Genomic DNA, 27,500 nt, shown 5'->3' on the forward strand with positions numbered 1-27,500 from the left:
ATTAAGGTTCACGGGCACAGGGCCGACCGGCCGCCATATAACATGCGATGACCAGACACTCACGGACACATACAATGTACAGTTACAAGGTGACACATTCTCGAGCAGGAGCAACATGCATGAGGGGGGGCAGAGGGGAACACGTAACGGGGCGGCTGACAAGTTTGAGCACATTGGACGGGAAGAAAGCGTACAGGAAGGAGCAACTGGTAATTTTCCCTGATAAATGACTACATCTGATTATCAGCGTGACTGATCTGCTCGGCAGACTTTCCTCAGAGCACGTTTAGGAGCCTTTGAAGCAGACACAAATAAACCGGTGGAACCGTGCTCATGCAGAGCCTATAGGACCACCTGTGGGTAGGGATGGGACGATACGCGATATTTGATATTATCGTTTATCGTGATAAAAAAACACTCACGATAATCGTATCGTGGAGATTTAATTTATTGTGATATTGTCCTCCGTCATGCACTGGGATCAATTCATCTTTTATTTCCAGAGCTGCATATCAGGTACCACTTAAACCCTCTATAATTGGTAAAAGGAACTTATAATATACGTACTTGATACAGTCTTTTTTTCACTCTCTATCAAATGTGTTAACCAAAAAATAGCCGATCTACAAGCTCATTGTGAGCTTGTAGATCTGCTATTTTTTGGCAAATGTTCCGCCCCAGAATAATGGATTTTGATCATCGTGATATCGTGATATCGTAAATCGCGATTTCTTTTGTCACAGTAATCGTGATATGAAATGTTCATATCGTCCCATCCCCACCTGTGGGTCCACACTAACAGTAATGCTCTGGAAAAGTAGCTCAGTCACCAAACGTTGAGGGGTGTGGCTTATAAAGGGTATAGCGCCTAATGTAAAAACATTAAGGGCTGAGTGTATCTGTTTCTCTGTCATGATTTCAAAGACCAAACAGTACTAAGAGCAGCCCATCAATGGGGGCCTGTGTATATCGAACACTTAATGTTGTGAATAATTCATGGCGTGCGGTTAAGTTTGGAGAGGTGCTGTGGAACAAAATGACTAGAGGGCAGGTAATTGTTATCGATTCACCCCAACCCCCGACTCCCCCTTGAAGCCTCTCTCCTGTTGAGAGGCGGTTCGGTGAGACGGGGCGCCGGGACTCTATCAAAACCACAAAATAAGGCCTGTCTCCGCTCCGCTTGCCTGCCTTCTTGCTGGATACCTATAAATTTAACTGCCTTGACAAAGTCCCCCAAGGATAGCAGAACCTGTTCAGTCAATCAATATCTCAAGAGCAGACCTGGCACGGAGTCAGCGGACGTTTCTCCGGGCTTCCTGGCATGGCTATCAGGGCCTACCATGATGGTTCAGAGATCATCTTGCTGTCAGACAATGCACACTGCCAACTCACAGTGTTGTTTAGGGTCAACTCCTCCTAAATCCTACAGCCATGCCCTACACTCCTCAGACGAAAGGAGTTTCTGTGAATCAATTTAGTCGGACATTTTCTATTTTTCTTCATCTTTCCCCGTGTTTCTAAATGATTTCTAAGCTATTGAAGGCATAGTCCGTCTTACTTTACTGACCCATTACATTTAATGACCCATTAACCTTTAAGAATATCATAATTCATATAGTTCACAATTTGTCACACTTTGTGTCACTATCAACAATTTTGCTAGAGTGGGTGCCACTTTTTTTCTTCCCCATGGGGGACAGTAAAGTGTCCCATATTCTGCAAGAACAATGAATCCCATGCTTTAGATCTAAATGTCACCCCAAAGTCCCATTATTGACATTCTGAATCCTCCTGCAGTGTAGCTTGTATGAATATAGGGACCAGGAGGCAGAGCAGGTGGGGGAGGGTGGGGAATAGATGTCTCGCCTCAAGATAGGCCAACGGGAGCCTATCGCATCCTTCAGTCTCCACTTAGAGGATGCCTGTGGTGCTAAAACAGACGTAATCCCTTGTGAACGGCTTTGTCAGTTCTGATATCTGTGTCCCCTGACAGGGGGAGTCGGGTTTGTTGCTGCCTAAATACCTGACAAATCCTGTTGCCACCTGAATACCCGAGTAATCCATTGCAGGGCTCTCATCTGTGGAGGATGGTGTTTGCACAAAGGTAGATATAAGTATTGCAGGCGCGAGTGGAGATGTTTATTTGTTTTTTTTGTTGGTTCAATGGGTGCATTGACTGACAGTGACTATGACAGTATGAGAGAGGCTGGAAAAAATGTACGTATAGAAGGTAACCATAACAGTGATAATCACAAGGAGGAGGGAAAAAAATAAATGGTTTCTGTTGAGAGTGTAGCAAGACCGTATTTAAGGGAGTGGTTTGCATGAAGGAAGGTATGCATGCACTATTTAGGGATCCATGCAAGCAGGCATGTCAGACAATAGACCAGGGTGGGGTATTTAAAAAAGAAATAAAAACATTTTATGGGAGGGGGAGGAGTGGCAGTGGCTTCACCAGAAGCTGCTTCACCTTCTCGTACATTCGGCACTGAAAGGGAGTGGGGTTAAGAAGTGAAAATGACCAACCTTCCCGTGGATCTGTTTTGAGGATGGAGTGATTTGATGGAGATGAGCGATGGAAATGAGCGATTGCAAAGTGGAGAGGAAGACAATAAGAAGAGGGAACAGAGTGAAACAGAACATTGCACCCATAGACACACACACAGTGGTAGGAAGTTAATGAGAAACCGACATGCACATGTGCACGCACATGTACGCACTAGGCACACACTGGCGCACGCGCGCGCACATGCACAAAACACACACGCAAGCACGCGCACGCACGCACGCACGCACGCACGCACGCACGCACGCACGCACGCACGCACGCACACACACACACACACACACACACACACACACACACACACACACACACACACACACACACACACACACACACACACACACACACACACACACACACACACACACACACACACACACACACACACACTTAGTGTTAATTTAACCCTGATCTTGCAAACGCTAAGAGATAAATTAACACCATATTTCACTGAGCGTACAGAATGTATGCAGAGCAGCATAAAAAAAAGACAGGACCTTTTTTAGAATCAGCACTTTTTCTCAGCGGTTTTATTGACACTTCACATGAATATATGAAGGAGTGTGGAGCGACAGCGGCTGAAACTGCTCTCATCGCAGGATAAGAGGCTGAAAAACGAGGGCTCACGCACAATCACAGGGACCGTTGTGATTCCTTCCACGTCGACACTGCTCTCCTTCGGAAGAAGGGGGGTCACCGAAAGACAGACCCCCGTGCCACGCTCACAGAGACACAAAGTAGCATGCACGCACGGTCGCGCGCGCACACACACGCACACCCAATGGAGGACGGGTGGCAGGGAATATATAGATATAAAGATAGGAAAGGAAAAACAATTCGTGACCACACACTCTCTTCTTCTCGCTCTACCCTCCCACACAGAAATATGAGGACATCATTCTCCGGTGGCTTTAAAATGTCAAGACAAGGGTGGTGGCAGCGGCAGCGGTGCGTGTGTGTGGCGTGTTTGTGCAGCCGCAGACAGGGAATTGGATCAGGTAATGTTGGCTGGCGTGAAAAAAAAAGAAAAAAAAAAACTGAAACGCGGACACACAACACAGGCTGTAACAAGCACATTAGGTGCAGGCCTGTCAGAGGCACGTGTGTGTGTCTGTGTGGGAGGGGGGTTTGTGTGTGTGTTGTCCAATATTCTTTCTTCCAATGCCATGGTGTTGATGTGCATCGACAACAAGAATTGGAATTGTTAGAAAAGAAATGTGGTGTTTTCTTCCACTGGGTGCAGAACAGTTTGGCAAAATATAGCCAACAGTAATGCACTGGGATTGGCATGAAAGCATTAGAAACATTAGGGATATTATCATCGTTTATTGTTCCTGGAACTGTGTTGTTAAAAGAGGGACTTCTCCAGCTAATTCCGGTCTGTCTGTCTGTCTGTCTGTCTGTCTGTCTGTCTGTCTGTCTGTCTGTCTGCCTGTCTGTCTGTCTCCCCAATTAAAAATGTCCTTCCATCCACTCTCATCTCCCTTCACCATTAAAACCTTTACACACCAAGAGCGTACTGAATAAAACATCTGGAAATGTGTCTGTGAATGTGTCTAATCAAAACTATTCATAATAGTTTATGCCTCATTCATGCAGGTTGATGATTCTCATCTAATTTCAGGGGGAAATGTACAGTACCACATAATGTTCACAACACTTTGAAAAGAAATATTTGCTGAAGAATGAATTGCACCCCACCCCCTTAAAAAAAGGTGTGTAAGGACCTTTCGAAAAGGGATGTTCTTTTCAGTTAACTTTTTCTCTCCAAAACCTTATCATAGCATTGTTGACTCTCTGTCGGTCCTTATCAGCTGATGATTGTCTGTATAGTTAGTATAGTATATGTTGTGGTGACTTGTTGAGGGTACAGTATGTACATTGTAAAGCATGTATGTTAAATAACATCCTATACAAATTAATACAGGTTTGGAAACGCATTCAACTGAATACGAGAACAGACGCATTACCCCGCCTAATCTCACTATTAGGCAGGAAGATTAAATGAACATGACATGTCATAGGGTTTCTCATCAGTGTGACGTCTTAAACGTCCACGGTCTGGCCCTCATCTCAGGTGGTGGTGGGGGGGACGGGGGGGCGGAGAGTGAACACTCAGCATGAGCCTTTGTTCCCCATTCCAGACAAGTGCACTTTTAAAAGGTTACGCCTGGTTTGTTTTCTATCTCTTCCTCCTTGGCGCAGTGAGCAGCGAGGCTGGCGGAAAGATGGTTGCCAGGGGCCAACGGGTGATAGCTCCTGGGTGGTGTTACAGACTCTCGCTAGGCCTGCAGGGCTGAGGCTGGCGCCACGCCACGCTACAACTGTAATTACCTTTGAGGAGGAAAAGAAACCCCCACTGTCTGCACCTGTGACAGACACACACACACGCTGATTAATAGACACAGGTTTTTACAGCTTCAGATCTCTTCCCCGTCTTTGTTGTTTGGCTTGTCTCTCTCCTTGTTTAGGTGTTGTAAACCTAGTAGACAGTGCAGTGTTTACCGTCCACATTCATAGCAATGGTGACTCGGAGTTATCGGGTCCTGTTGTTTTGGGAGCTTTTTTACGCTATTGCACAGAGTGCAAATCTCTTCTGTGGATAGGCTGTGGTTTTATTGATTGTTGGTTGGTTGTCTGGGTGACTGTAGTAAAGGGGTGTGATTTGGGCTATGCTGTGGGTAGAGATACAGGGATTGATTCAAGGGAGCCGTGCCAGGGTTAATTGATTGTCAGGTGTTTCCATTTGTTTAACTGTGCTCTCCTCTTTATAGTAGCATGTTGGACTTGGGGCTATACACACGTCAGCAGAGAGAGAGAGCTGGCTCAATGGTGTAGTTATAAAGGACTTTGATTTAAATGCGTGGCAAGCAGCAGACCCAGCAAATCTAAGCTACGGTATATAGACTTCGCACACCAATATAATCCTGTGTCGTTGTTTGTGTACGTGTGCGTAGTCAATAAAGCACAGAAACTTTAATTACAAAACACATCAATTGTGTCGGCAGGAACCCACAGTAGCACAGAGCGTGCTACAGTGATATAACGACCAATCGGCGGCTGGGGACATTTATATTGTTAGGTGGCCGTTCTCATGCATCTTTCTCCTTAGTGGGTGGGTCAATTAATGTGAAATTGCACATGGGCATTTAAAGAGAGACGTGTCAAATCTTCAACCCCTGCACCTTCCCGGCAGCTAATATGCAAAGTAATGCAATTTAACAGCAGCACTACCTGTTAAATAATACTACTCACCATTTACAAGGAACTCAACGACCTAGCTGGCACTACCTCTCCGACCCCCTCCACCATCATGTCCTCCACAATGACCAAGCACCCAACCTGGGCTGACGGGGCTTTCTCAGTTGCCACCACTTCTCTGTGGAACTCAGTTCCAAACCAAACATCAAAGCAGGCCCTATAACCTCTCTTCTTTTAAAACGGTCCTCAAAACGTACACCTGACACTTCCTGGTCAGAAGTTGGTCAGACGTTCAAGGTGGGCATGATATATTTAGTTTTGTTTCCGCATTCTGCCCAAGGATTCATTCTGCCAGCGGTGACAGTTATGAAGAGACGTTGGCTGATAGGGTTAGGTACTAGTCTCACGAGCCAAGCTTCAGGGTGGTACAAACTCCTCTCTGAGTTACCATGCATAAGGACAACCTGTCGTTGGAGGGAGATCCAGCTATTAAAACCAGCAGTTCCAGCTCTGGCTGTACGCTCCTTCAGTGGCTCGAGCAACCATCAGAGTTGCCTAGCATTGTTGCTAGGCAGATTCATTGAGTTATACTGTAATGGGCAGATTAATGAGTGGGCAGGGTCTGGCATTCAGTCTCAGAAATGGGTTCTGAGGCACTCTGAAACACTTTGGTCACATTTTTGCTTTGTTATTTGCTCTGTCCATGTAAAGCATCTTTGATCTACACAGTATCAAGAAACGTGCTCTATAAGTGTGCTGTACCAAGATAGAAAAACACAAGAAAGGTAAATAAAAGAAACACACACACACACACACACACACACACACACACACACACACACACACACACACACACACACACACGCACAGAGTGTACACTATATCTGCCTTTTTAAAAGTTAGAGGAGATAGTTGAGTGTCTCTTCATCACCTCGCCACTTTCTCTCTCTTCACCCCCGCCCACACTAACAACTGGCACATCAATGCTGTTTCATGTTCTTCAGACAGTCTCAATGGTATACGTGCAGGGCTGACCCCGTACCAACCCTCCTCTCCTCTATACTGGCACGCAACGCTGCCTCCTCGTACCCCCGCTGTGGTCCGGTTCATATAAGTAACGGCGGAACCTAAACAAAAGTCTGTGGAAAAAACTCCCAGCGCTGCGTTCCAGAGGATCTCTCAGCCGTGCAGGGAGGATTGAAGCCTTTCAATACCGTCAAAAATAGTGCGAAAATATACAAAATAAGATAAGAGAACATAGATAGTCCCGGCCATGTGGGAGATGGGGAGGGTAAGGCCTGTGGAGAAAACTATTTCAATGCAGCTGTTTTGTTTTTATTATTTCTATAGTTTCAGTACCTGCCGGCACTGCCAGATGCACGCACGCACGCGCGCGCGCGCGCACGCACGCACGCACGCGCACACACACACACACACACACACACACACACACACACACACACACACACACACACACACACACACACACACACACACACACACACACACACACACACACACACACACACACACACACACACACACACACACACACGCGGCTGGGGCTATCTCAGCTCATTGTTATGGAAGGAATGATGTAGGAGGAAGGAGGATGATTGGCGAGGGAAAGGGATGTGAGAGACATAGACGGATAGAGTGAGAAAGAGGGAGACAGAGGGACAGAGAGAGACAAGGAAATAAAGGTAGAAGCATAGAAACGAGAGATGAGCAGATTGGACTGAGGAAAACAGCGAGAGAGCTATAAGAGACACATTTCTGTACATCGATTTGACGGGGCCACGTTCGGGACACCGTTTAGGATGGGGCGTGTGACCTTACCTCGAACATAAAGATTGGCAGGAGCTGAGTAACGGGTCCCGGCGCTGTTCATGGCGACACACTCGTACTTGCCCTGGTCCGACTCCTCGCTGTTCTCAATCTGGAGAGCTCCTGTGTGAGGGATGAACAAATTCAGTTGCCATGGCATGTTGTGGGAACACTGGCTTAGGCCGTACAACACAACTCTTCTGTGACTCACAGTAAACCACGTAGCCGCCGAGCCTAACGCTACATTTGTGCATGATTAAGTGTTTTGGCGAGGGGAGGGGGGAGGCGGGGGGGGGGGGGGGGGGGGTGTGCCGACCACTGAGGATGCTGGCATTTAGCTGATTTGGCAAGTTTATCCAATCCACAAATCAACATGCAGAATTTGCCTCGGTGTGTCGGGGGACAAAAAAAAGCAACAACAACAAAAAAGCTGGCGAGACACTTGTGTCAGGCGTTTGACTTAGGGTCAATTAATCAACCAAATACGATGTCATAACTATCATGGGCCTATTTATGCTTTCTTCTCAGCTGACACAACAAAAAAAAACGTTTGGTGCCGCGAGGGGGGTGGAGTGGGGGGGGCTGGATGGTGCTTGACCAGGCGAGGTTAGAGTAAACACTAAGATAAGCTGCTGAATAACAATCGCCGTGGCAGCACTGATGGAGGCGAGATGTAAAAGAGGCTGCTGCTGCTTTCCACAGTCTGCGCATTATGCAGCTCTGATCATGCCGCGTCTGCTTTCGTTACAGCGGTGCCACGGTCTGCGCATTAGGATGCAGCACTGATCATGCAGTGGCTGCTTTGCTTACAGCGCTGCCACCATGGTCTATCTATGCATTATGCAGCTCAGCAAATAAATAGGACATTATTCAGAATCACAGGCTTCGGGACAGAGGGAGGGAGAGACGGTTGCTGATCGGATCGAATCTGCAGAGTTTTTTCAAATTGGGCCTGCTTTCAGAGTGCGTGCATCGTTGCTTAGACACGGCGTCCATGTGTTTTTTTCATCCAATACGATGTGAGTGAGATGAGGTGTTGGGTGGGCTGGGGTGTGTGGGGCTGCAAGAGAACTGCTGCCGTTACTTCTGAAAAGGCCTGACATTTTGCAGAAAAACAACCCACGAGTGGTTCTGCCCCTCCCCCCAACCTGTTTTTAAGTACACATTAAGTGGCAGGATCGATCTGTTCTTCCATTTACTGACTATTTGACCATTTCTCACCAAGGCCCTCCAGGCCAGGGTAGGAGTGGGGGTGGCTTGGGGGTAAAGTGCTCATGCCAAATGGCTTGTATTAGTACTAACAATACAGAGTAACTGCAGCCATCATCTAGAAGGCTGCAGTTGTTTAAAGAAAGCCAAGGACACGGCTTTACATAGCTCAGCCTCAGATGAACCAACATACAACCCCTGCTATTTAATTAGAGAATGAGTGGTGAAACAAGCTGTGACTTTTCATCAGCGGCACACATATTGACTTCAAAGGCCCAAGGAAATTAAAAAGGGAGAAGAGTAATAGAAAACTACACAAACAACAAACTTACCTGAATCCCATAACCAAAAAAAAGTATACATTTCAAAGAAATAGCACTTGAGTACATTTCTGACGTCACAAACAAAGTGATAACGGTTATCACCTCTCCAAAACAGCATGGCGCCCGCGATAAAGGCGGGCTAGACACCATGTATTTTGAAAAATGACAAAACAGATTCTGGTGTACAATGATGTCGGGGGTACATTCTGTGTACATCATGGAAGTATGAGATGAATGCAACAAACAAGTTTCACCACCAACTTAAAAATATCCAAGGCGAGACCTGCAGCATCATGGCCGGGAAAGAATAAAGCAAAAACAAACGTAGGGGAGGGCCAGCCATGACATCAGATAATACCCCTTCAAATCCTTCAGGGGTTTTAGCTCTGTGCGCCTTGCTCATCTCCGTCTCATTCAACTCTGGCACTCACCTGCATACTAATGCCAAATGCCAGTGCCACCAATCTGTCAATCTAAGACTCTCTTGAAAGGAGAAAACACAAATGTCCAAAACATTGCTCGTCAGAACCCCAAACCATCCAGGTTCTTAAACCACACTTAGCATCCCTATTCTGGGGGAAACATAGCAGATCTACAAGCTCATAACGCATTGCAATGTGTTCTGAGCTTGTAGATGGACTATTTTCAGCCAATATATTTGGTGTTGAAGAAAAAAAGAGGAGGGGGCCTATAGACATCTGGGGGAATCCGGTCAACAAAGTGTACAAGGTTTAAGTTGTTAAAACAAAAAACATATTGGCATATTTCTAGATGCACAGTATGTGGAGGGGGCGTTGTATTTAAAATACAAATGTGACAGAATATATAAAGTGAACCAGGAACCAAGCATTGACAGAAAGACAGCCAGAGACAGGTTAGGAGTGCACGGAAGCATCCGATAAACTCAGCTCGCACCAGACGTCTCCTATTTACCTCAATGCAGCTACGGTGATATTGTGCTGGTACTCGGGGGAGAAAGAATGATTTCCATTACAAGAGGTCGAAGATTCCACCTTAACAATCTTCGCTAGACTTCCACTTCCCAAGCCAGAGGACGAAGCAGCATAGGCTCTATATGCAAATTGGGCCATTTCAATGTTCAAGACTGGAAGGTAAGCAGGGCCTCTTGTGGCAATGCTGGCCTTTAGTTTAAAATGCAACAGCCACCACCTCCTTTCCACATAAAAAGAAACGTTTGGGGCCTAGACAATGTGGTGTGCAGGGGTGTGGGTTAGTTTAGATGGGGAGAGGATGGGGAGGTAATTCAGAAGCTCATTCTTAACCAGAGCCAATTATAAATCCTGCAGAAACTCGTTCACAGTGTTAACGCCTCAGACTGCATCTACCTCCACTCTCCTAGCGTTGGTGATAGTTTGTTTGTTGGGGGGTAGACACGGGGCAGACAGAACATAGAGGCTGAGGGACACCGTGTGGACTGACGAGGAGGAAGTTGGAAGGTGGGTTCAGGGGGCCAACGGTAGATGAACTTGGTGAGGTGGCACTGAAGTTGGAATATGGGGGGGGGGGGGGGGGGGAGACGGGCTGACGTTGATGTGACTGGGAATGGACGTGGACGTGATACTGGTATTTTTTTTCCGACACACTTTATTCATCATCCTTACCTCTAATTGGCGTACCGCCTAGGTGGGGGTAATTTCAGTGCAAACAGGGTGGGAGAGATTAGTTAGCATTCCACTTAACAGCATGGAGAGAGCAAATAAATAGTGTTCTCAACAGGCTAGAGGCACAGAAATACTAAACAGCGGGAGAGTGGAAGCCACTTCCGTACAGAAGGCAAAGAAATGTAGAAATACATTTTCTTTGCCCAATTTACATTGCATATGCTTAAGTTGTACACAATTTTTTATCATATACAGTAAAGCAAGTACCAACACAGATTTTGTCTATATATCTGCAGTCCATAAGATGTTTCTTTCCTCAGGCAACATATGAGCAATTAGTTGAGACCACATTGCTATGGTTGTGTAATTTCAGACCGTATGTACAGCAACACGGTCCGTTTGTACTGTCTTTACTGTAGTTATCAAATTAGGCACAACTTAAGAATGTTTCATCTTTTTCCGTCACTGAAACGGCTTCCTCTCTCTTTTTGTATCGAGATGAATTACTAAAAAATGAGAGAAATGAGGAAGAGAAGAAATGAACGAAAGCCACAGAGGTTAAACAGAATGATGTAGCACAATAAAAGCACTCAAGTCAGTGTTAAAGATACTCATTTCCAAAATGGCTAATGTCTATAATTATACAGGGTAGTCTGAATGGAGTGGAGAAAGAACTTCAACAGTGGGTTAGCAAGAAATGTTACAACAGGTGTGGTGGCGAGTGTGTTATGCAACGAGAGAGGGTTAGACTGCAAGAGGAGACGAGGCTGGACTGCATGACTAGATTTGCAGTTAAAAGCGTAAAAGCAAAATGATGTGTGTGTGTGTGGGGGGAGGGGGGTTGCAATATGAACAGATATTGGACTCGTTTTCAGGTCATATGCAGTTATGCAAAGCCAGATATGGCAGCTGTTGTAAAAGAAAGGGTTAGAGATAAGAGGAAAAGTTGAGCTGAGGGTGTTACGTAGTATCAGCACTTTTCACATGCCAGAGAATTCAAAGATCTGTGCTGGAAGCAAACATGCATTGTTTCATGTACACACATCGTCAACATAAATACTTCTAACAACATCTAAACATTAAGTAACTACAGCACAAATTGGTCACGAATGTGCACTGTGTCTAATTTCAAGCAAACTCTGCTGCTTGAAAGAATGACACGGCGGATTAGCCTACATAAGCATAAGAAATGCACGTAAAGGTGCTACTTTAGATTAGGACGTCTTTCAAATCTTTCCCTCTACAGAATCTGAACTCACTCCAGTGACCCACATTCACCATGCAGTAGGCAGCAAGCTAACTGACGGGCTTCCATCTTTAATCACGGAGTTGGAGGGGATGTGGGATGGGGGGGGGGGGGGGGGGAGTTGATCCTTGACCTGACAGTCTAAATGAAGTACATTTAGCAAAAGAGTGACGAGATTTGGCCCCCGGGCAAAAGCCACTAATCCTTCAAACTCGCACCTTTTCCACCTGATCCGGGTCAGGCCTGGACTGTTTATTTATCAAGTCGTCTGGTGTTGTGAACAGACAGCGCCTGATCGATTTTATTTTCCTCTCGGCAAGGCTGGATCTCGGCTAATGCACCGTAGGCCAGACTGACTGTGGCCTCATTAAAGCTTTTAGCGAGGCACAATGCTCATTTGATGTAAAGGGCAGGAAAATTATTCTTTTTGGATCCGCAGGAGGTCGCAAATTCATCCTTCTGTTGCTACCTTGACAGTAAAAAGAAAAAAATAAATCTAATGTGGGGGGTTAATGAATTCCCCACATCCCTGTGTCCCTTTGTGAGGTTATTCAGCCCTGGAATCTAATTTAGAAAAATCTGTCTACAAAACAAGGTCATGAGAGACAAAATCCGTTTCCTCTGCCATTAAAGGTGGTGTAAGTGATGTTTTTTGGTTGAAACAAAGCTCTATATTCTGATAGGAATCGTTGCTAGAGTGTTTGTTCAGTAACATTTTCAGGTGGGTCACCAATTTCATCCTATCGGGAGAGAGATCCCATTTGAAGGCACTGAAGGCAAACATGAGAAGGCCTTTGTATTAGCGATACCCATTTTGTTCACAGCTATCTGCGGTTAACCATAATGTGATGTCATATTTCCACAAACTAACAATGCAGTGCACCTCATGAGCCTTGAACACAGCAACCGTATCATTAAGTTGCATGGTGCACAACCGAAGTTGGTATTTGTATGCAATGAAACCAGCCAACGCTCTCATTACAGACAGAGCCCACAAAGTGAACAGCATCCAAATAAAGCTAAATCAACTTGTCTTTCTGGAAATTAGGTTTCCAAATTGTGGCTTTATCAGGCACGGTTTCAGAGCAAACCTGACAATTATTTTAAAAGACAAGCCATTAAAACTAAATGCAACTTAACTGGGGTTCATATGTTAGGAATACAAAGCTACCTTCCCCCCTTATTATGCCGCTTGTTTCTATTTATTCTATTTGATACATGCATCGGATAAATACAACAGGATACATTTTACGTTAAGATCCGCCTGCAGGTCTGGACTGAGCCACAGTACAAGTGGGCCACATTGGCATATGAGCGTCCCATATTAAAACGAAGTGATTCTACAATTAATGAATTTGTTCAATCCAGTCAGAGAACTGGCAGATGGTCACTTTGAAACACATTAAATGTGTGTAACACTGCTAGAGCAGCACAGTATTGAGTTACAATTGTTATTATTTATATGAGACATTTTCAGTTTTCATTTAATCCTAAACGATATTTTCATCTTCAACCTGGTTTACGCTTGGTGTTTTAAGTCTAAAGGTTTTGGCTTTTTCAATGGTGTCCTTGCCCTGCATGTAACCTTCTGATTGTCATGTAGAATCATGTAGATTGTAACCCACTGATACCCTTACAAAATGAGCACCTCACTGAAAATATTCTACAGCATTCTGGGCGATGGTGTTTTAAGTCTAAAGGTTTTGGCTTTTTCAATGGTGTTCTTGCCCTGCATGTAACCTTCTGATTGTCATGTAGAATCATGTAGATTGTAACCCACTGATACCCTTACAAAATGAGCACCTCACTGAAAATATACTACAGCGTTCTGGGCGATTCTGGGTTTTGAGTCCTTACCGTTCATTTTCAGGAAATGAAAAAAAGAATCCAATGAAGTTATTATTTAGTCACTAGCTCTTGCTAATACTTTTCATTTGTTAAATATTTAAAAAAGACACACAAAAGATAAACCACTTTCAACCTGGTGTCCACATTTTTGGTTTCTGCACATATGCAGTATATACTGTATTTATAGACAAATCCACAGAGCGCTGCCCTGTAGTTGCGCTCTCATTAGTTCACCGCGACACAGCAGCACCGCGGTTAGGATTGCCGCTCTGTGGATTTGTCTATAAACAAATAAGAAATATATATAATTAAATACATATCAGGTTAAATCAATGCATACCTGAGCGGAGCTGCTTGATACGGCCATTGCTGCTGTTGATGTCTACTGGTAACATGTCCTTAAACCAGGTGATCTCTGGGTCTGGGTTTCCGCTGGCAGCACACAGCATGGTGGCCGTTCGGGTCCTCTCCACCACCTTCAGCTGGGGGCCCATGTCGATGGTTGGGAAGCCATGTGGGATCTGGTTCTCTGGAAATGTACAAGGAGAGACCAAATGAGAGGGGAACGCCGTCCATGAACTGTTGGTGAAAGGAGGGTAGGTACCCTGATAATAGGCCCTTGTTATTGTTTAATAATGCTACTACAAAGTTGAGGAACCAAAACCAAGCCCTATGTCCCATTAGATGTAACAATACAAATCTTGAATGGGCTTCTCTTGAGGATATGCAGAATGCATCAAAAGCTGCCAATGAATGCAATGAACTGCCAAGCATGAGTTATGAACCACTATTGCTAACATGAAAGCAGAAATTAGGGGGTTACAGGGCAAATTGCTAAGTGGTTTTGTTGAGCTCTCCGTTATATTGTGAGGTTGTTAACACTGAGGAAATTATTCAGCCCCTTGGGAAGACTGGTTATCAGCTTGCTTTCAGATCTGTATTCTGTTCGTTCCTCTTCTATGTAGATGAGTGTCCTTGGGGCCAGGGCCTTGGGAAAGAACTCTCAAGGGGCACAGCGCTAATGGTGATGGAAGCTCTTGCCAATGGGCGCCTTGATAAACTCTTATGCCATTGGGCACCTTGACAAGATACTTGGCCGTGCCCATGGGTTAATTAGCGGTAAAGTTTCCAAAGAGTTTAAAATGTGTGTTCATTAATTGTTGTTTATTAATATGTATTTCATAAAATCTCCATATAGTGAGTGATAGATGACTTTTGTCACTCGCATTTCTTAACTTCAAAGCAATTAACAAGAATATTCGAAGCCACAGTCCCAAGTGGAAGAAGGTTGACTCTCATTAGTCAACAAGACATAACAGAAAGTTGCAAAGGGAGCATATTCTTCATTTCCATTCTCAACAGGGTCCTAGCCTTCAGACAGTGCATATGTTTTCCTGGCATCACGCATGAATTATTCCCTAAGAAACGCTCCTCCAAGTGTGCCAATTGCCACTTAACCAGTCTATGGCTGCACTCCTTCTGAGCTGACTACTTCTGTACAGGCTTATTTCAAAATGTTTTAGTCGATACTGAACCTGCAGTCCTACACAGTACACACAGATTTACATAAATACTTTGCACACTGTTGAGAGCTTGAACGGCATGCTTTAAAAAAAACAGAGACAACCACTGGAGAATGGGCACCCAATCACAAATGACACTGTTACTGGGTCCACTGGTTGTATCCCGTCTCAATACTCAACAGAAGCTACACTACTTTAGCTTTTTTCTGAGTCCATTACTTTATTTAAATTGGTATAAAACAGAAACAAAAGAAACAGAAAAGGCACCTGTAACATACTGGGGAGCGGGGTTGTGCTACGTTGTTCCAGTGACTCGGCTGTGCTTGTTCCCGCTTTCAAACCCTGTTCTTGGACCATTGCCCAGATGGTCTCATGTTCAGTTATGGTTCACAGATCTGTACATGGCCTCTTATCTTTGCGGTGGAGCCAGTCTCTTCAGCTCCACGGAATCCAACCCACTATGTGCCTGTTCTGATACCGGAGGGCTCATTTTCATACAACACATCCAAATTAGGACACCTTTCCCAGACCATGACACTAAGTTGACTATAGCCACAGGGAAAGCTGACAGTTTAAGTACGCAAATGAGGACGAGCATTTTCATTCTTGTCTGGCAAATAATTCCTCTTTTTCTTTTACCCTGGCAATGTTCTGAGGACTTATGTCTCCTCCTGGAGAATCATTAGAACATAGAACAATGAGATGCGTGCAATTGCTTTAGTCGGACGGACTATAGGATATTTATGATTGAGACTTATTGGCACATGTTTTGGGGCTGTGAAAATGCGAAGCATCAGTTTAACAGCGCGGAAGACCCCAAAGGAGTTATTACACGAGTCAGCGGCTCTTTCATATCGGAAGCACAAACAGGGAATCATTTAAAAGGCAAACAGATGCCGCGAAGCTTATATGTGAATCTATCCCCTTCTTCTGCCTAGTGTTTGCATTGCGGGGGAGCTGTTAGCACAAGTGGCTGACACAAAACCAGAGCCTTTTCACAGTATGGCTGATTAGTGGAAACAGCTCCCACAGCACTAGGGCTTCAGTCAGTGTGTAAACTCGCACATGCAAAGGTGTTGAGAGGCCGCCTGGGCTACAACCGCAAGCGTTGTGCAATTAGCTACTGTAGGAGGTGGCTGTGTTCTTGCTAAACTTCCATGTTGAGAATCCTGCAATTCACGCCAAAAAGAGAGCAGTAAACTTCTGAGGTTAATTGCTGCCTAGAGAATAGACAGGAAAATATATATATATATATATATATATATATATATATATATTTCTGCGAAGAGATTTCAATTGAGCCAATTCATATTGAGGTATAAAGAAGGAGCCCATCGCACCACCTCAAATAGTTGGCAATCTTTTGGAGAGGGTGAGTTTGGTACAATAAATAACAAACCAATTTAATCCAATTTAAGTACATGCAGTGAATATTGTCTGGATTTGAACCCTTTACTAGCTAGGTTGCAAGCCTCAAGCAAAAAGAGTATTTTTCACTGAGAGGCTTTAAATTATTTGTTGTTATTATTGTTATTTTTCATGGTTGGTAATCCTTCCCTTTTCTTTTTAATTCAGGCATTCTTATCACCATGTTTCTTAGTGGCTTCTATCTATTATGGTTTAAGCTCTACACCCATAATTACTTGTGACATGGCATATTGGTCATAACAAAAGAGACAGCTTTCTAATGAAAGTGCATAATGCGCAGCTCTCAACTTTGACTTGAGAGGCGTACAAAATGCAGTGAGCACTCTACCAATTCACACAGAAAACTGTCAAAGAAATATTCAATCTTTCAGGAAGGATTTGAGCCCTGTGATTCCTACGGTCGGCCGGTCTTGTCTGCCTGCTAACCTGTCAGGCAGGAAGGGGAAGATGAGGACAAGTCTTTGTTCAAGTCTTTTTAATTTGGAGGGAGAAGAAAAGGCGTGTGTGTGCGCGCGCGCGTGCGTGTGTGCATGTGTGTGTGTGTTAATGGGGGGCGGGGGGTTGGTTGGCAAGAGCCTCTATTAAAGCAGTGTAGGCAATGCAAGCTGATGTTTTGTCAAGATAGAGTGCACCTCTAATAAAAGACGCTCTTGTTTCTGAGGGTAATTCATCACCAAAAAAATAAGCCCCTCTGTTTGATCAGGACAGGGAAATAAGAGAAAAGGGAAGAGAAGCCTCACACTGAGTCACATAGGGGCTCCATTACTAAGATAACAGTGGTGGAAAAACAAATCATACCAGCATCATGGCTCACTCTGCTAGTAATTGGTTGCCATCTTGCCAGGGTCAGACAGGGGTAGAACATGCCGTGAGAGACAGAGCTTGGCAGCCAAGCCTTCTGGGCAGCCAGTAGTCAAAGTCTCTAGCATGCATGAAGGAGGCAATGTGTTTCTGGTTCCTCCTCTGTGACTCCTGATCTATAGCTACTGATCTGGACCGCTTGTGCAGATGTAAAACAGCTAGCATCAAGCACACCACGCTGCAAGCTGCTTATCTGACGTATGGCACAGTAGCACTGAGGACTTTGTGCCTCCTGAAACCAATGAAATCTAATGGGAACTCTTGTTTTATTGGTAATGTCCGTAACACATTCGCCGGCATAAAAAGTGGAATCTAATAAAAACACAGATTTACCAATGAGCCAGAGGCAAGCGTGGAAGTGCCCTTGCCAGAAAATACCTCCCTACACAAAGCTAGGGAACTCACAAACAGTCTCCTCCGCGTTGTAAAAGCAGTGAATAAGACCATTGTTCTCTGAACTGGCATATATCACGCACAAGGAGTCTTGCTGCAATATGAGCAGCTTAACAGATAAACTTGTTTACAGCAGTTATAGCAGTATGGTAGGATGAAGAGGAAAGGGGTGGTGGAGGGGGGGGGGGGGAGGCTTAATGTGGTTTTGTGGCTGTGATGCTCAATTAGGATGGCAGTGGGGGCCTTGAGTATACACCAAAACACATGGGAGACATTGGCAACACTCATTTGTAAAAGAGAGACACACAACAGCGTAATACTGGTAATTAGAGGCATTAGGACTTCATACTGTAGTCATAAACCATCACATCCATGAGTCGTGGCAGGTGAGCTGAAGATGTAGAGTAGACGGAAGGAGGGGGGAGAGGAGGGGACAGTGGGAGGGTTTCATGCCAACCTCCTGCCAGCACCAATTACCAGTGTGAGTGGAGCGTGGCAGCCAGGACGATGGGTCTAATCAGAACCCTGCTGAAAGAGACCCGTCCCCATCCTACTGTCCTGCTGGGAGGCTTGCATCTCTTTTTTTTCCCTCTCACCCCCAAATATATTCATCTCCACGGGGGTTACAGTCCAACACCTCCCCCCACCACCCTCAGACCCAGTTACTTCATAAGGAGCCGTAACGCCTTGATGCAGAAGCTCACTTCCATATGAAGAGAAACCTACCCCGGCTCAATTCCCTTTCAAGTTAATGCCGCCGTCCCTCTCTCTGCCTATTCTCTCGAGTGAGGCATGCCACTTGAACAGTTTCTCTAACAGTGGCCAGAGGTACATTAAGAAAAACACTATCAGCTTGGAAACACAAGAGCAGCAGACTCTCTCCCCGGTCGTATTCGTGTGGAATAAGTGACTGCAACATATACGGTCTGAAAATGTTCCCCATCCAACATACTGTAAATCCTGCAGCACCTTTGCCTCGATTTGCATCAATATTTAATTTAAGCATTTTCATCATGGCATCCCCAAATTTTCAAAATCGTTCAAAAAATACTAGATCTGGGGCGCCCGCTGGCCTACTGGTCCAGGCGCATACCACTTAGGCATTGCCACATAGGCATGGATGCCTGGCGGCGTCGCTGGTTCGATTCCCGACCCGGACGACTTTTTTCGCATGTCACTCCCTGTCATCTCTCCCCCATTTCCTGTCAGTCTACTGTCCTATCAATAAAGGCATAAAAGCCCCAAAAAAACTAATCTTAAAAAAGAAATACTAGATCTACGGTACAAGCATGTAGATTAGATATGTTTGAATATCCACAGAATAACATATGGCTTAAGTGGCTAATTCAGCTTTGATGTGTGTCTAAGGACAACATGTTTTATTATTTTTGCTTTGGCTTTCTAAATCTGGACTGGGCTCATGTCCTGGAAGAAATAAAAGGCTGTATGATCTCCACGTGTGCCTGTTGCCAAGTGATGGATGATGACAATTAAAGGTGATGTCTTCTTTGATAGTGCAAACCAAGGGAGCCCGGCGGCAGCAACACAGCCACTTTCCTCATACAGCCACTTTCCTCATGAAATATTACTGCACTAAAAACTACCCTTTTACACATACATCAGCACACTTTATGGGTGCAGAGGAAGAAGAGAAAAAAATATGTTTATGTCCCTCTGCAGAACACGCAGTCCTCTTTTTGGTGTGAGTATCATTTAGCTAGATCAATGGATTGTGATAGCAGATAGCCTTTTTTTGAGTGAAATTAATTGAAGTCAAATTTGTTAGCACTTAGCAATCAAGACCACATGCATACATTGCTATTACAGTTTGCCATGTTTCCGCATACTATGTCTAGCAGTTGACACAGCTAAACCCTCTCATTTATAATTCATAGCTCCCCCCCGCCGGGTGTTATTTATCCGGTCGGACTAGCCTGAGTGACACGGAGCTACGTTGCGCGGGAGTCGTCTCGACTGGTCTTGGAGTCGACCTGGTGTTCGGCAGACAGACTTAGCCGTCTGCGGAGACAAAGTGCATGGCCTGGGGCTGTTTCGAAGCCGAGAACATCTTCGAGACGAGACATTTGCATCTGTCTGAGACACAGGAGTGTTCAAGGGATTTCTGAAGCAGAAGGTGGTGTGCTCAAAAAAACAAAACAAAATATTATATAACATAAAACAACATACGGGCGAATTGAAGGAAAAAGAAAAGGATGAGTAGTAGGGGATGTGGTGACGGTGTGTAAACGAGCAACGAGCGAGTTCACTTTGATGAGGTTTGTTCAATTTTTAAGTGTTTACAAAAAGTATTGCGGAGTGAGGGGGTGTGAGTTTGGGCAAAATCGCGCTCTTTCGAACGACCATCATTTCGACGGGAGGGTTAGCGACTCACCCCACGGAGACGGAGGTTAGGGTTAGGGTAAGGGTTAGAGTCGGATGGTGAAAAGATGACAAGTAGCACAAAAGAAGGCTAGAAACACAACCACCGTAAGGACTACAAACAATGGATTGACATCTAGACATACTGCACATACAGTATGAAACAGAGCTGCTACTTTTAAATGCATTTTGAGAAAAAATAATGCTGTTATTTGTTCCAAAAGCTTTATACCCTGCACATATATAAAATGTCACAATGCAACATAGCTCTGTTTACACAATGCTGTACCCCCTCCCAATGTATACTGTATATGTTCCCCATTTTCAACTGTTTTTATTTTGTTTGCGACACTTGCTTTGGAAATGTAAACGTATGTTTTCTCATGCCAATAAAGCTCCTTTGAATTGAATTGAAAATAGTAACAGTGACATGCTCCCTGAGTTTGCTGGGCATGTTGAGATCCGCTGCTCAGTAGATGAGAAAATGGGGAAAAAAGAGTTCCCAATGACTGGTGTTGAACTTTTAATGATACATTGTTACCGTTGTTGCTTCAGCAAAGATTACCTGTGGCTCAGTCAGCCTTTCACTTCAATTAAGCCTGGGAAAAAGGAATTACTTTCAGTTAGTTGTTATTAGTAGAGTTCCGCGACACTGAACCAGTGACTAACGCGATCGCCTCAGAAAAAGGTAGACATACTAGCCGCCAGGTCCCACAGGCATTCATCTAACTGTCTCAGTTTCTCTTTGTCTTGCAAAACAGTGGAGGTGAGATGTGGCGAGACACAATCACATGTCCGAACGAGAATGGGCCATGTGACTTGGAATCGCCCTGATATTCCCATCGGAATACCGGCTGGCAGAGCTCCCACGGCAGGGGCCTCCTCCACAGGGATGAGACTACACTACACTACACTACCCCCTGCACCAAAGGCCAAGGAGGGTATTGATGTAATACTGTTGTAATGACATGTAAACTCGATCGTGCAAGCAACAAGAAAAGGTCAGGGCTGCCAAGACAGGTAAAGACAACAAGACACTTGAGACTGATGGTATTTCTCGTTCCATATGCATACATTGCATTGGTTTTAACACTGAGGAGGTGCTTCAACTTCTCAACTTGGCAGCAAATAAAAGCCAATTCCCTCTTGATTAGGAGAACAGGGACATACTGTAGCAGCAGTAACATTCGTGGATGCATATGTGTGACGTGGCGCTGAAAACCATCTGAAATCCCTGTAAAGCCTGTGCTGTCTCTGGCACTCTGATCGCCTCGGCCCCGGTGTTATGGTTGTTGCCATGGAAACGGCGAGGCTAAAACAAATAGCGCTGTAGGCGCCGACGATCCGCACGCACAGACGCACACCTGCACGCAACGGACCATCCCAAGAAACACAAAGAGCCATAGGAAACAATAACACACACGGTAGCTCCTATTAGCCCGAGAGGCTACGCGGTGGCGTCTGTATCATTGCTCTCTCATGCCTGTGTTTATCTGGGTGTACTTGGAAAACGGGCAAAAATAACACGCTGTAATGCATGCCATGACCTTTGAAATAATACACTTTTTTGTCTGGCTGAGCAGAACATTTGGCCTTACTTCCCCGCCTACAGGCAGAAAATCAATAACAGTCATCTAATACTCCCCCCACCTTTCCTTATTTTCTTTCTTCTTTCCTTCCCAGTGTTTTAACACCTCCCTCACTACCAGCATCAACCCCTTCATCCCTAACTCTCTCATCTCCTCCTCTCTCTCTCTCTCTCTCTCTCTCTCTCTCTCTCTCTCTCTCTCTCTCTCTCTCTCTCTCTCTCCTCTCTCTCTCCTCTCTCTCTCCTCTCTCTCTCTCTCTCTCTCTCTCTCTCATCTCCTCTCTCCTATCTGCTATTCTACTTCCACGGTCGTCAGTATGATCTACAACCCTGCCAGATGCCTAGCGGCTGTTATTTATGCCGCGGCACATCGGTTAGTACATAACCGTGCCCCAACCACCCCAAATCCCCCGTCCCCCCCACCCCGTCCCCACACACACACACACATAGACACGACCCATTACGGCAGCCCAAGGGTGGACCCTCGGAAATTCGTGCGGCCGCGCTGACCGAGTCACCTTGCGCGACGAGCGCTGCCTCTGCCGCTACACAAGATCACATCCTCCATTAACTATACTGTATTATGGGTGGCGCAGCTGTAGGGCCATTGTTGCAAGATTATGTCTCAACCGGTGAGCCTAAAACGAGGGGTTTGATTGACGACCCCACCAAGATTGTTTTTCCTTTTATTAAGCCTATGGTTTTCTCGAGCTAGTATGTGTTTTAATGTACCAGCCTCTGAGAATGAGCCTGTATGTGGGTGTGAGTGGAGGGCCCTCAGGGCTTGCAGTGCATTTCCCACTGTAATACATGGTTGGCTAATAAGCCTGGCTATTCCATCCATGTGTCTTAGAAAAGGCGAGAACAAGGACGGGAGCTGGGAGGAAAAACCCAGGGAGCGTGACGGTTAATGGAATCGGTCTACAAAAGGAAGCCGAGTGGCAGTTTGCAAATAAACGAATTAATTGATCCTCTCCGCAACTCAAATTAATCACCGGGATTAATTAATCACTTTTATTGTGACATGTTTAGTGTAATTAGGGCAGATAGGGATGGCTTTTATGAGAGTCCTGAGAAAGGCGGCGGACGTAGTGGAATGTGGCAGGTTTGGTTAATTAAATCCTCACTAGCTGGACTCCTCTGACAGCCTTTAGTTATTCTATCACTCAGAGATAATGACTAACGTTGAGCCTCACATGTCACAGTCGCCTGCCTCTACTTTGATTATATAGGGGAGGCTCTGGGAACGGGAGTTGGGCCTTCAAAACACAACTCAACAGCTCCACGGGGGCAAGCTGTGATACTTTAACCACATCAACCCTGGTGTACCTATATTGACGTTTTCATTATAGGCGGAAAAATGTCAAAAAGATTTTTTCAAAATGTCTTAAATAAAGATAGCAGATCTACAAGCTCATAATGCATTGCAAAGTATGTAATGTTAGAGTGGTTAATGAGAATATTGATAGTGATACAGGGGTGATGTACCACTTTTAATCCGTCACATTTTCGTCAGCTGTAGGATGACAGATCTAGAGCGCTGAGCCAAATCGGCCTCGGGCGACACTTCGCGAAGAAGGCGGAATGTCTGGCTTGGAAGTCGACAATATACATATGGTATTATGAGCAGAATCCATCCTCCCCTCACTCCCCGCTTGGACCGGGGGGCTAAACCTTATAGGAACTCAGTGTGTAAATGTGTGTGGAAGCAGGGGTCAGGGTGAAAGGACTCCCATTAGCCAGCTCATTGAGTGTGGGTATTAGAGCCTCCTGACACACTGCGGGCCCATCCATCCATGACTGGCCCAGGCCAGAGGGAGCCGTTGACTCACTGGCCCACATACCCCGCCCGGGGAAGACCCGGCTCTTTCACCTGCGGCAAAGCACGTTGCTTCTAACCGACGGAAGGAAGCACCATACCGGTTGCATATTATAGGCAGTGTTTTATTGGTCGTGTCACGCGTGCACGTCGTCCCTCGACAACGTTTACAAAAGCTGTAGTGCCACACCATCGGGCATTAACATACGGTAGGAACAAGTCTGTCTGCTAACTCAAGTAGTGTAGGTGTTAAGCACTAGCAGTGTGCGTGTGACATCTTAACATTTGCGTGCCCCCAAACATTAAATCACCAATACAACAATGAGTATAGGATACCTAGCAATATACAGTACGGTAAAACAATATTTTTTTCCACCCAATAATGTTTTCTTTTTCACTTTTATTTAACTAGGCAATCGGCCAGAGCATCAACAATAACTTAGAAAAGACGGGCCCAGGAAGAACTGGTCACATGCATCATGAAGCCAAACATTCACCTTGATTGGAGGTCTGTGCTCTACTGAGCACATTCTCTAGTTATTCGATTATGTGTTCCATGGGAAAGCCATGACTGTGAGAGACTTACTGAATTTAAGCCTGGGTTATACGAAAAATAGCTACAGTATATCGCTCACAAAGCATCACATGTGAGCTTGTAGATTGGTTATTTTCGGTGAGCGACACCCACAGGCAAACAAGTATAAATCATGCTTTACTGAATTAAGCCTAATACTTCATTGTCCGACCATGTCACTTGCTGAAAATAACAGATATTCGTGTAACTGGTAGTAAAATTAGTATTTAGGACGAGGCAGAATAGCACCGAGATTGAGAAGCAGACTCCAGACTCTTAAGTGATAAGTGAAACACATTTGTAACCAAAGCAAGAGGATCGGCACAAAGCCAGTGGACAAATTGATTCAATGCTAAATTAATCCTGAGCTGTGAGATGTGAGTGTGCATTTTGCTTGCATTTAACCACTCAAATAATTCCATTCAGGGCCATGTTTGTGAGTGACAGTCCAGGCCAGGTAAGGTTTTCTCATTTACACCTTTTATTTCTCTGTTTGTATTAAGCAAGACCACAGGTATTTCTGGCAGTCAAAATGTCACTGGACTCCTTGCTCTGGGACTGAGCCTGACTGGGTCTGCTCCATGGGCCTCTCCTTTCTCCATTGTACAGTAAGGAACGATATGAATCCAGTGCTGAAAACAATGGTCTTTTTGTGACAGCATTCTGAGCTCAAACAGACCTGTGCAAATATCTACACATGCGTGCCAAGGCTAAAAACAAATGAGGCCGCGGCACGGACGTACACACAGTGCAGCGTTTGTGTTACTATTGACCCACTCAGCTGCCTTAAGCCTTTAGTCTAACTGAGGGAGCCTCAGAATGCGAGCCCAGTGACACTTTGCTGATAATCACATCGGTCACGCTGTCGCAAGCAGCACAGTGTATTGTGCAGCTAGCCTTCAACTAATATGCTTTAATTGAATAGTGCGTGGTGCAGTTGTGTGTGATGGACATTTAATCTGGACTCATCGAGTTGCAGATATCCCTGTCTGTGTTATTGGACAAGTCACACGTATCCTCAACCGCTGTTCACGGTTGAGTTATATCTCCAATACTGTTGGTGGCACAAAGACAGCTTCGGGGTCAGCTCAATATGACCAGGCATTCAATAACAATCATAGCTGGAAACGATGCATCACTCTCAGTTCAACGGAATCACAACACCAAGGTCTAATTACTGTATGATAGCGTTTTTCTTTTTTTTTTCCCCTACTACCCTGTGAAGCTCTGAAATGGGTTAATGTTTACAAAATATAATTGTAAACATTACACAGGACACAATCTGTTCTTGTTTACGCGTTAGAAGGGGAATGGTGAGATTTGCATTACCCTACATATTGTGTTGACAAGGAAGTTTCCATCAACCTCACTTATAGAGCTCTGATGCGAAACACACTTTGAAAACGGCTAGGTACAGTAACATGAAATACAATGATTGATATCATGAATGGGTTTTTGTGTGTTACATTACCGAGAATGAGTAGGCAGTCTGTTGGCAGCAAATTAGGACAATACAGACAAGTCACAGCTTGTGAGAGAGGTTTCAACACCTCATAACACATCAAAGTCAGAGACATAGATGCGTTTTTACTGGTTTAATACAAAATCTGATCCTGTGACTGTCAATAATTGAATAAGTGGTGATCTGCAGCCAGCCCCCACCCCCCAAAAACAAGGAAAACAACTGCAATGTAGACTGGAATGTACAAAACTAGAGGGTCACGGCCCTTCGGGCCGCTCCCATCTAGTAAAAAAAAAAAAAAAAAAAAAAAAGTAAAAAAAAAAAAAAAAAAAATTAAAAAGAAAAAAAAAAAAAAAAAAATCGTTTCCGGTCGGACCTATTTGATCGCCGGACGCACTTCCGGTTTAGAACTCTGTGTGCCACGTGATCAGTCCTAGCCAATTGGAGTGCTGCATTTGGTCGTGTCTGAGTGATCCAGATCCACAAACTGACAAAAACCGCTGGCTGCAGTTCTAAAATGTAGGTATAGATAAGACTAAGCAGAAGTTTAATTCACCACTTATGCTCATAACTTGTGCATAACAAACTCTGCTGAATGTTGCCTGGTGGTCTCTCTCTCTCTCTCTCTCTCTCTCTCTCTCTCTCTCTCTCTCTCTTTCTCTCTCTCTCTCTCTCTCTCATCCACGTCTATTAAGTTGACCTCTCGATACCCCCCCTGGCCACAGACATGATCAGCATCGACTGCAGAGGCATAGCAAACATCGTCGGCCTTTTCTAGATACAGTTTGCCAGCAGCGCTATGCGATTGATGGACAAGTACAGGTGATAAAAGGAAGTCTGCCGCTGCTATGTAGATGCCTTCAACTTCCAGCGTGCAGTATTTTAACTCATCTTTTTGGAGGAAGGACAGGGTCCTCTCTACGGACGCCCCTGGGTCATCTTGCTTTCCGTGGAATTGTGGGATCTTTTATTTATTACCTATTTATATTTACAGACAGGTTCACAGTCAAACCTTTCATGTAGTGTAAGAGAATATTTTGCAGGTCAACACGAACAAATCTCCCTCCGCTGAACATCAAAGGAACGGCTGGGGTTCCTCGACATTGTTCTACATTACTCTAAAGCTAAAGGGGTTACTACTATGCTTGCCTTGCAGGGTGTCACACCAAATTCTGGGCCCTGGGTACAAGGATTCACTGCGGGGCCCCGCACAATTATTTTGTGCTTTAACTATTGAAAAATAGCAGATAAACAAGCTCATAGCGCGGCACCGAGTGCCGCGCTGCAAACTTGTAGATCTGCTATTTTTTTGGAGCGGTGAAAGCGCTCCCAATAGACAGGTATGTCTGTGGCTGGCTATGTGGCTATGTGGCTGGCTATGTGGCTATGTGGCTGGCTATGTCTGTAGCCTGGCAATACCTTAAGTGGCCACACAAGTTAAAGGAGGGGCGCTGTTGTGCAGGCACACACACACACACACACACACACACACACACACACACACACACACACACACACACACACACACACACACACACACACACACACACACGGTATAGCTGCTCAGATTCACCGCTCCACTTCGAACCGAGGTTTGATTTTTTTTTTAATCGTGAACATTTTCAAATCCT

The 27,500-nt window shown here is 45.0% G+C and overlaps 1 protein-coding gene across 5 annotated transcripts in view; it reads right to left on the minus strand.

Annotated features, from left to right (window-relative positions):
- The window catches only part of LOC308285612 (receptor-type tyrosine-protein phosphatase F), a 169,239-nt gene that overhangs the window by 91,694 nt on the left and 50,045 nt on the right, over positions 1-27,500 (minus strand). For all 5 annotated transcript variants that reach the window (XM_080726423.1, XM_080726426.1, XM_080726424.1 and 2 more), the window contains 2 exons: positions 14,183-14,371; positions 7,607-7,717 (listed from right to left, as the gene is read on the minus strand). In XM_080726423.1, the coding sequence (XP_080582549.1) occupies positions 7,607-7,717; positions 14,183-14,371 (300 nt within the window). The remainder of the gene's footprint in view (positions 1-7,606; positions 7,718-14,182; positions 14,372-27,500) is intronic.

This window comes from Nannobrachium achirus (genome assembly GCF_963921795.1).
Source record: "Nannobrachium achirus genome assembly, chromosome: 5".
NCBI classification, from domain to species: Eukaryota; Metazoa; Chordata; class Actinopteri; order Myctophiformes; family Myctophidae; genus Nannobrachium; species Nannobrachium achirus.